The sequence below is a fragment of the Drosophila virilis genome, chromosome 2 (genome assembly GCF_030788295.1).
Source record: "Drosophila virilis strain 15010-1051.87 chromosome 2, Dvir_AGI_RSII-ME, whole genome shotgun sequence".
In the NCBI taxonomy this organism is placed as follows: Eukaryota; Metazoa; Arthropoda; class Insecta; order Diptera; family Drosophilidae; genus Drosophila; species Drosophila virilis.
The window spans coordinates 14,679,416-14,689,091 of NC_091544.1; the positions used below are offsets into that span (position 1 = coordinate 14,679,416).

Genomic DNA, 9,676 nt, shown 5'->3' on the forward strand with positions numbered 1-9,676 from the left:
TGGCATGTAAATGATATAACCACAAAGTTGAGCATACTTTGAATTTTGTTTCTGTGCCCAAAACACTTCATACCACTTGTTGCTGTTGGCAACTTGTTGGATTTGGCCTGGAATTTAGGCAGCTGCTGTTTTATGGCTGTAAAGTTATTTATGACGCCAGAAAGCAAGTGTTAAAATGCATTGTGGTTTAATCTGCAACTGAACGAGTTTATAATTCACTCTATCTGCATAAAACAATAATCGGAAGGTCGTTAAAATTTGCTTTAGCCCTGGATAGAACTATTGAAATGATATATTAACATATCTAATTCAATAAGATATATGAAATGTATGTGATATGTGGGTTTTTTGTGGTTTTGTAACGAATTTTGTAATGTATGGAAGGAGCCGTGTCCGATCTCCTCAAGTACCTACGTGATTAGCATTACACATCGATCGAGAAGATAGGATCCGACATATGAATATCACATAGCTGTATGAACAGTTGCTTTGAGTTAAGCATGCTCGAGGTGAATATGAACAAGGAGCCGGCCAGTTTGAAATTAAGGCAACCTAAAACATGTTAGTCATAAAAACAAGTTATTTTTCTCTTTTTACCAATATATTTCGATTGCTTTCCGACAGTCTTCTTTAGAGCTTGAGTTCTTTTATTACACGTCTGCTCTGTTGTATAAGAAACTCTTTTGTTTCTTTCAAGATGTCTTGACCAAGTTTATCATTTGTGAGTTTTATTGTGCATGAAAAGTTGTTGTGTTTTTACGATATCTTGAGCACAGTTGGAGATTGAATTCATGTTATATTTAAAATAAAAAACTCATAAGATAATCGCTACCCATTCAGCTCCTACGCATTAGTCTGATCAATTAGTTATCTCAAGCTTATTGTAAATGAAAAGTAACTTCTGCTGTCTGCTTTTATTCTGTGTTGTTGTTGTTGTAGCTGCAGTTGTTTGTCTCTTGTCTGCGCCTAGTAAAACAATCCAAGCAAAACGTGCGCTTTAATAAACCATGCGACTTGGCATCTCTCATCAGTTGCAGTTAAAAACTAAGCCGGGCAGCATCTTCTGCAAATGTTTCGCTTTATTCTCTTACTGCTGCTGCACTGTGTTGCGGCAACTGTGACCGAGCCAAGTCTCTACAGTGCCGAGGACAACGTCAAAATATTGAACAACGACACGTTGGAGCTGCAGTTGTATAGTCCGCATACCTGCAAACTTGTGCAGTTCATCAACTATTTCTGCGGCGACTGTCGTCGCTTTGCAGGCACATTTAAGCAGCTGGCCTGGAAATTGTACGGATGGCAACGCGTACTCTCGATCTATGTTGTGGACTGTGCGCAGGAGCGGAATGTGAAAATCTGTCGTGACTTTGACATACGAAAAACGCCAACGCTGCGTTTATATCCACCCGCTTTTCAGCGAACTGAGCAAAAACTTGGCTTCGAGTTGGACACACTTGTGCCAGATGATATTTTTGTCCAGCTTGCCGAATTTATAGGCAAGGTGAAGTACACAGCCTTTGACCAGCCTAATTTTGAGCCGCTGACTGCTACGGATACTAAACAAACGCTGCTTAATGAATGTACTACTAGTAGCACAAAGTTTATTGTGCTCGTCCACCAGCCAGAGGGCTCAACATTGGGCAGAGACACAATTCTGGGCCTGCTGACTTGGCCAATTGTAGCTGTGCGCATACTGAGCGATCGGTGGCTGTTTGATAACTTTGGCTTAAACCCTACCAGCGATTCCTTGATTATTATGGATTGTCTGGGAAAATCCTTAAGCCTACATCCCCAAAATGATAGCAGCACAGCCTATGTGACCAGCGTGCAGCAATATCTGCAGTCCAAGGCCTACACAGCAGTGTCGCCTCATTCGACTACGACTGCGCCAAATGTTACTTCATATCTCGTTGATGAGGAACAAGCGGCAATTCTTGCAACTGTTCTGCAAGGAGCACCAAAAATATATCGTGCCGATTTGGAGCAGGCAATTGACAAGCTGCTCCACATAGAGCTGCCTAAAGTGCGTGTTTTTGCAGGCGAAAGTCTTTTGGCTCTGAGGCAGTTGCTCAATGTTATGCACCGTTTTAGTCCTTTAAACCGCAGCGGAAATATATTGCTGGCACGTCTGTATGAATTCGTTAATGACTTCGGCGGCGACAAGCTTAGTGGCTTTGCCTTTCAGGCGCAGGTGCAATTGTTGGAGAGCATGCTGCCAAAGGTATTCAAGGCCAGGCGATATGTGGGCTGCATTGCATCGGGTCCTTTTCTGCGTGGCTTCACCTGTTCGCTGTGGACGCTGTTTCATTATCTCACCGTGCAGACGGCCAGGTCGCCCGTTTTGCCAGCGGGTTTTGTTTTGGGCACTATTCACGGCTTCGTCAGTCATTTTTTTGGCTGCAAGGATTGTGTCCAGCATTTCCTGGGTATGGCAGAGCGTCGCAGAATTTTCTCAGTGGCCAGCCGGGACGAGGAAATCCTTTGGCTATGGGAGGCACACAATGAGGTGAATCAACGCTTAGCTGGCGATTCCACCGAAGATCCCAAATTTCCGAAAATACAATTTCCCAGTCGCAGTGTTTGCGACAAATGTCAAATGCACACGCCTCAAAACACGACTTGGAGGCGGCCAGAGGTATTGGAGTTTTTTAAACTACTCTACGCTGTCAAAAACTTGAGCAATTACGGCTTACCCACCGCAATTGGTTACGAGTGATGATTGGGCATTAAATCAGAATCGAGGTTCAAGACTCTGAATTGGTTTAATAAAATGTTCTACGGGAAGATTAATATAATAAGGTATTGCAAATAAATATGAATGAAATATAAATTTGATAATACAAACATTTGCTTTATTTGTTTTTTTTTTTTTTTTAATATGTGAGATTAAAGCATTTTCGTCTCTTTTTTATGCTTCTGCACATATTATTTTAGTTTCGACCGGAAATGTTAAGAAAACATATATATCTTCTTTTATCAGTTAAATTAAATTTTATTTTTTGTTTATGTATTACAAATTATATTCCCAACAAGGGAATATATTAGAATCCGCATCCTCTCAATAAGAATGTAATTTCAGTAATTAATATGTTTAATTTAACTATTTATGAAAGCTTAACCTAGAGTTACAAACTTTTGAATAACAGTAAATTGCATTAGCAACAGCAGCTACGGTTTTTAGCCAGATATGAGTTGGGCAGAAGTCTATATATATAAGTATATGAAAGTTTCTTTGAAAGATCCTTTAATCCACAAGATATTTTCTTATAACATACAGATGATGATTTATGATTTGTGCTTCTGATGTTTGTTGGCCAATTGTCATAGCTAATTGTGGAAAATTGCTAAATTGAGTGTTCAACTCAATTTAAGTGCCGTTCAAACTATTGCAATGTAAATGTTCCGGCTGTCACATCAGTTATATAACGCACACTCAAACACACAGGCACACACAGTGCAGGCAAACTCAGTCGTTGCATTTGTCAGAAGGGGATTGAGTAGCACACGTTGAACGGCACATCAATTATTTATAGAACATTTTTGCAAAATATCTACGCACTAATTTGCGTAAAGTAATCGATGTGGTGGAAAAATTTTCACGCATGCACACATGGGGTGACCCAACGGGGAGTTTCAACCTCTCCATGGGTATGGGCGATGCCTGGCCCTGGGTCTGGGTCTGGGCTGGTGCTGAACTGGCAGCGTTCAGTGGAACTTTCGATTTGGGCATGGGAGAACAAAATGGCCTGTGCGGAAGCTAAAAATTACTAGCTACCCCTACGTGGCAGCAGGTAGCTGGCGTTAGACACCCACAAGATATCCTTGTGCGTAAATTGGCGTACCGACCCCCACAACTTTAGCCCAACCCGGGGTCAAGCATGGAGTTTAACGCATTTACATGCATTTTAACTATGTATATAATAAGGCCTATGTAAATTATTTAATATGTATAAATAAAATGCGCACAGTCAAAAGAAGCGCCAAAGCTGCTCTGGTGGGGGCTGTGCTTATTGATATTTTTCACACACACACACACATACCCCACCCAGCACACACACACACACACAATCACACCCAAATAGAGGAGCCATCGATACGTGCAAAAAGCATTGCATAGGCGCGTGGGCAAAATGGCCGCCATAAGACTTGAGCACAACTGTACGCAAAATTTTTGTGCGTCATGCAATTTCACGCACAATACGCTGAAAATTGAAGGTGTTCGTTTGGCGTTGGTCGTAAATTTAGACCCACACGCACCTTTATCGGCACAGGAAACAGGAAACCAGCGCCCATTTGTAGCAATGCGGTTTATCTTTTTCGTTACGGCCAAAATCTGTGCTGTGCGTAAAATGCGTAAAATATGGTTGAGACGAAAAATTACCGACGTCTTTGGCATTGTTGGCGTTTCTAATAGCAAACGGATATTGTGGCTTTTGCCATATAAATTTCTAGATAGCCAGGCACCAGAGCACGGCCGGATGTCAGCTAATTGGGCGCTTCTTCAAAAGGGGGCTGCAGATTTTCGTGCTGCCATTTGGCATTTGCATAACATAGGTAATTGCTAGCGAGTTGAGAGGCTTTTACGTACATCACTTCAGTTGAATTTTTCATTGCATGCATTAACCAAAAACAATAACCCTTCAGAATAATGCTCAAATTATTGTTTAGGCATTTAAATTAAAATGAAAACAATAAAAGCAACGGCGGGAGCAGCCCAGTGCACTGTTATAATTATGTAAAAACAGTCTAAAGATTGACTTGACTTCTATGCACAACACACACACACACACACACACACACACACACACACACTTTGATTGCCACAAGCGCATGCGAAAGCAACATAAATTTGCAAAACCTAGTGGACAGAGGGGGGCGGCAGGGTATGGCGGTAAGAGAGTGCTATATAACAACCTGGTAATTATCAATGGCTGAGCGGCAAGCCAAGTTGGTAACATTGTCTGTCTTGACTGCGTCGAGCAGGGGGCGCTGCCCCGCCCCCAGCCTCCACATGCCCTTAGCCCATCAGCCGAAACGAGAACACACGCAAAAAATGTAAAGTGGAAAAAATTTTCGTGGCACTTGCTGATGAAAGGGTGGTGGGCGGCACGGGTGCGGATGCAACCGCTGCCTACATAGCCACAGCCACCGCCCTGCCCTGGCCTACAGCTACGAACCCAACCAAACTTCAGAAATTTTCTATGTAGCTACAATTAAAAATATATGAAAAATGTTTGTGGATGCAACACGAACCAGGGCTGGACAGAAGCTATAATCTTTGAGATACTTAATATAAAAAAATTATCTTCTAAGAAGAACAAAAAGTGGGAAATTAAATTAAAAATTAATTAAACTTAAATTGTTAAATTTTTATTGTAAATAATTTTTAACATTTTATAATATTATTAATTTCATAGTAATACCGCTATAATTTCTCCGGGCATTCAGCTTATATTTATTTTTTTTTATAACATATTTTTATTCGATAGACACACAATTAATTGGCTTTTTATAATAAATAAAATAAATAAAAGATAATAAAATACTAGCTAATTATTAAAGCAACTTTTTCAGCCCTATTAAAACCACTTAATGTTGTGGCTAATGTAGGCAAAGCAAAGCTAACGCAATTTGGCAACAATTTTCCCAACAACAACAATCATAATAAACAGCTAGTCCTCCCCCCCACGTAGAGCTCTACTACTACCACAGTCCCACAATTTGCGGCAGCGCGTAATTAAAACAATTTAATTTTTGTACAAGTTCGCTCTGGCTAAACACTCAACCCAAAGTCAGAGCCAAAGCCGGAGCCTAGAGCCAGAGCCAACCCTGGGACGTGTGCCTTCAAATAATAATTTGCTTAGTTTATGAAGTATATATTCTACCCAAGTATGTGGGTGTGGGTGTGTGTGTGTGCTACATAAACAGAACATTCAGTTTTTTTTGCAAGTTGCTGCGCACAATTTACTCACTTGGTTGCATTTTAACATATTTTGTTACGTTTTCTGCAGGCCGCGTCGATTGTTGTTGTTATTTTTTCAGTTGGCTGCCGTGTTGTTGTTCCTCTTGGCCTTACCTCAAGTTTAATTTGTTTGAGTTTTCATGCAACAGCTTCTGTTGTGAAATTCATGTGCATCTGCCGCAGCCGCTGCCGCTGCTGTTGCTGTTGCTCTTGGCTTCTTTCTCTCAAGTCGAAAAATATTTGTGCACGCAAAAAATGTTAATTACTAAAGTCGCTGGGCAAAAAGCGAACCATCAATGCGGCTGGGGCATTAAAATATTTAGGTTGCTCTGCCTGCTGACTTCCCAGGCCCAATCCCATGCCCAGAACCAGGCCCAGACTCCGACTCCCGAGACCGAGACCGAAACCGACTTACCCCCTGGCTGAGGCCTAGGCTCAGGCCGTGGCCCAGCTACAAGTTGCCCGTTAATGCAACTGCAACTGTAACAAATTGCAATGTCGCACATCTGTCTTGGCTGGCGTTTGGTTTTGCCTAAAAAACTGCAGACCAGGCTTTGGCCCCGGCACCAGGCCCTTGACGTTGTCGAGCTCATATTTATTTTTGCAGTCGTTTTTTTCTTTCTTCTGCCCAGTTAAAGAAAAAATTGTCGTTGTTGTTGCTGCCGCTACTGCTGCTGCTGGTGCTGCTGCTGCATTGCCAATTACCGGCCGCCGGGAACCCTAGCAATTTGGTCATATCCGGCCCCCTGGCTGCTGTTTGGCCAAGCTAAAATCTGGTTTTTCTTTCACTTGTTAACTATTCTTGTGGCACGCTGATTTTTCGTTTGCTTTAGATTTTCCTGTTTTTGGCCTTGCTATCAATTTGCCGAACAGTTTAGTTTTCTATATATATACACTATTTTTTTTTTGATGGGCAGCTGCTGGCCTTTCCGGTTCCAGTTCTGAACTCCACTAATTGGTATTCAAAATGGCAGGCTATTGTTTAATTTGAGCTCCAAATTGTGCAATTTAACTAAATATTTGTAATGAAAATTGTTATTACGCTGCAATTTGCGATGCCCAACTCATTTAGGGGCCTTTGTCCTGGCACTTGGCCACGACACCTTGCACCAGTCATTAGCACAAAACGTCAGCAACATTTAGACGCTGAGCATAATGTGTGTACGAGTTGTTGTTGTTGTTGTTGTTTGTATTGCAACTAATGAATATGGAACTTGACTCTGACTTTAACTCAATGCTCATGTCCATGTTGCTATTGCATTTCTACTGCACTCGCTGCTTAGCCACAATGTTGTTGCTGTTAGCTATTACAAGTTTGTGCCTCATTGCGTTTTTGGACGCGTCATGCGGCCAGTTTTTTTGTGCCACAGATTGCCGCACGATTCCAAGTCGGCAAATGTGTCGCTCAGCATTTAAACAACAGTGGCAAATGCAACAGTAGCAGCAGCTGCAACAGCAGCCGCAGCCGTAGCCGCAGCTTCTAAACGGTTGCAAAAAAATGTCATAAATAAATTGCTTACAAACATTTGCTGACGCGCCAAATAAAATGCCATAAACGATCGAATGCAAGATTTTTAGCCAGAGACTTGCGCCAGTCGCTGCAAGGAATTCCAAATGTTTTTCCTGCCATTCGTGTAAATTAACTAAAAATGCTAAAAATCGCTGAGATGAGTTTGCTTATAGGGCTCATGTCTTGGCCATCAACTGCCTCATCATTAATGTAGTCAAGTGCGCTTCTAATGATACTGGAATATGTATTCGACTCGGCTGTCTGAACTGCAGCTTAGGACTCGGACTGAATTCCTTTTGTTCGCTTTGGAACTTTGTTTAGTATGAGCAATTTCATGTGTAATTCCTTGATGCACATTCAATTAAATAGCATCAGCTTAGACTGCGCCACAAACTCAAAACAATTTGGTACCATTTACTGAGACTCACACATTTTTAGTGGCCATTGGCATGCCGGAGGCACATTCAAGTGGCAACAAAGTTTCAGCTGCGCCCCGAAATCCAAACGAAGCTGGACGGCAGCTGCAACACCTTTGCTAATACCTGGCATAACAACTTAATTCAGCTTGCTGCATGTCTGCTAACGAACAGACACGGCGGCAGCAGCGGCAATAAGAACAACAACAACAACAAAAACAACAACAACTATGCTATAAGAACCACAAGTTTCTCAGCAGAGCCCCAATCCTGTGGCTTGATGAGGCACCCCAAACCGCAGCGGATGCAATTTTTTTTTGTTATTTATTTATTTATTATTTTTTTTTTTTGGACAAGCAGCTCAAATCAAAGCGAAGGCAACAGCATCAAATTTGCAATCCCATTCGTTACATTTCTTATTCAGGCTAATGGGAAACGACTGTGGACGATGTAACGCGTTGCAAGCTCCATAAATTTGGCATTTTAATCGCCGCTTTAGATTTTTATCTCAATTACCGCATCGGGCTTGGGGCGTATTCTGCATTAAACTTACAAATTTTATGATTTTTTGGGCGTAGTACGCGGCGAGTGCTGGGCGCAACTAAAAATTCTAAATATAAAATCGTGCATGTAAACAAAAAGCGGGCACAAATGAGCAACAGGGCAGCCAGCCAAATAGCTATGAAAAGCGAGATCAAGTTCAACGCACATTTGTCCTTGATAATTGAAAACAGCGCATACACACATACGAGTGCCAACAAAGGGGAGCCCGAAAAAAATTACATATTTGGTCTCTAGTTAGTCGAGTCCGACTCGAAGATACTCTACACCCAGCGCCGAGCGAGTTTTGTTTTATGCACACAAAATAACATGCTTATATTCCGATGTTTTTGGGCTTCAAATTGGCATGCGTAGGTATGTGCATTCAAAAGCACAAAGCTCTATCTGTAAAAGTATATATTAAAAAAAAAAGATTTGATGTACATCTTAAGTGAAATATTCTTAATCTGTATATATTCTATACGAGAAACTATATACCACATTTTAGGACATGACATATTTTTAATTTCTAGCTCTTAAAGATTTCGATATCCGCAAGTTCAAAGAGATGGGCGGTTGGATGAAGAGACTTCGGCCTGAGGCATGCTTTTGGTAAAAGCCAGCATACCCATGCATACTCAGGGTATTGATATAAGTATATACAAAAATTATGGCACTGGATCGGCAGACTTATTGCAGAGTCTGTCAAATTGCTGCCTCTCGCTCACGCGGCCTGCGCCATATCAAAGCGCAAAAGAAACCGGCTGGGGCTGCCAAGAATGCTCCTATAATAAACACAAGCACATGCACAAAATGTGCGTAGCGTATGCCGAAAATACGCCGGCCATTAAAGCAGCCCAATGCCCCAATCCCCAATGCCCAATTTCCCCCAGCACATGCCCACGCCGGCAAGGCGACTTGCGCGACTGCCAAGTGCGATCTCCAGTCGATCGTACGTGCCTTCGGGAGAGGAAGAAACAAAAAAAGAAGAGAAATAACAAAAAATAAAAACAAAAAGAAAACAAAACATTTCCGAAAATTTGCAATTGACTGGCTGCAACGATGGCGTCTCTGCATCGGGACCGAGCACAAAAATGTTTATGCATTTTTTCTGGTCACTGACCGTACTCAAGGTTTTTCGTATTCTGCGGCTGCCGCTGCTGCCACTGTGGCAGCAACTCCTTCGACGCTGCGTAAATTGCATGCGCACAAAAATTGACGAATATGCCAGGCGACGCAAGGCAAGAG

The 9,676-nt window shown here is 41.9% G+C and overlaps 1 protein-coding gene across 1 annotated transcript; it reads left to right on the forward strand.

The window, feature by feature from the left end:
• The first annotated feature begins 892 nt into the window (after positions 1 to 892).
• Qsox2 (Quiescin sulfhydryl oxidase 2) lies at positions 893 to 2,827 on the forward strand. Its single transcript, XM_070207212.1, has one exon. The coding sequence runs from the start codon at positions 1,070 to 1,072 to the stop codon at positions 2,714 to 2,716; it is 1,647 nt and encodes a 548-aa protein (XP_070063313.1). The 5' UTR covers positions 893 to 1,069; the 3' UTR covers positions 2,717 to 2,827.
• The last annotated feature ends 6,849 nt before the right edge of the window (positions 2,828 to 9,676 follow it).

What these genes read in the sequence shown, in the direction of transcription:
- Qsox2 (XM_070207212.1), top strand. Translation starts at nt 1,070, where the DNA reads ATGTTTCGCTTTATTCTCTTACTGCTGCTGCACTGTGTTGCGGCAACT.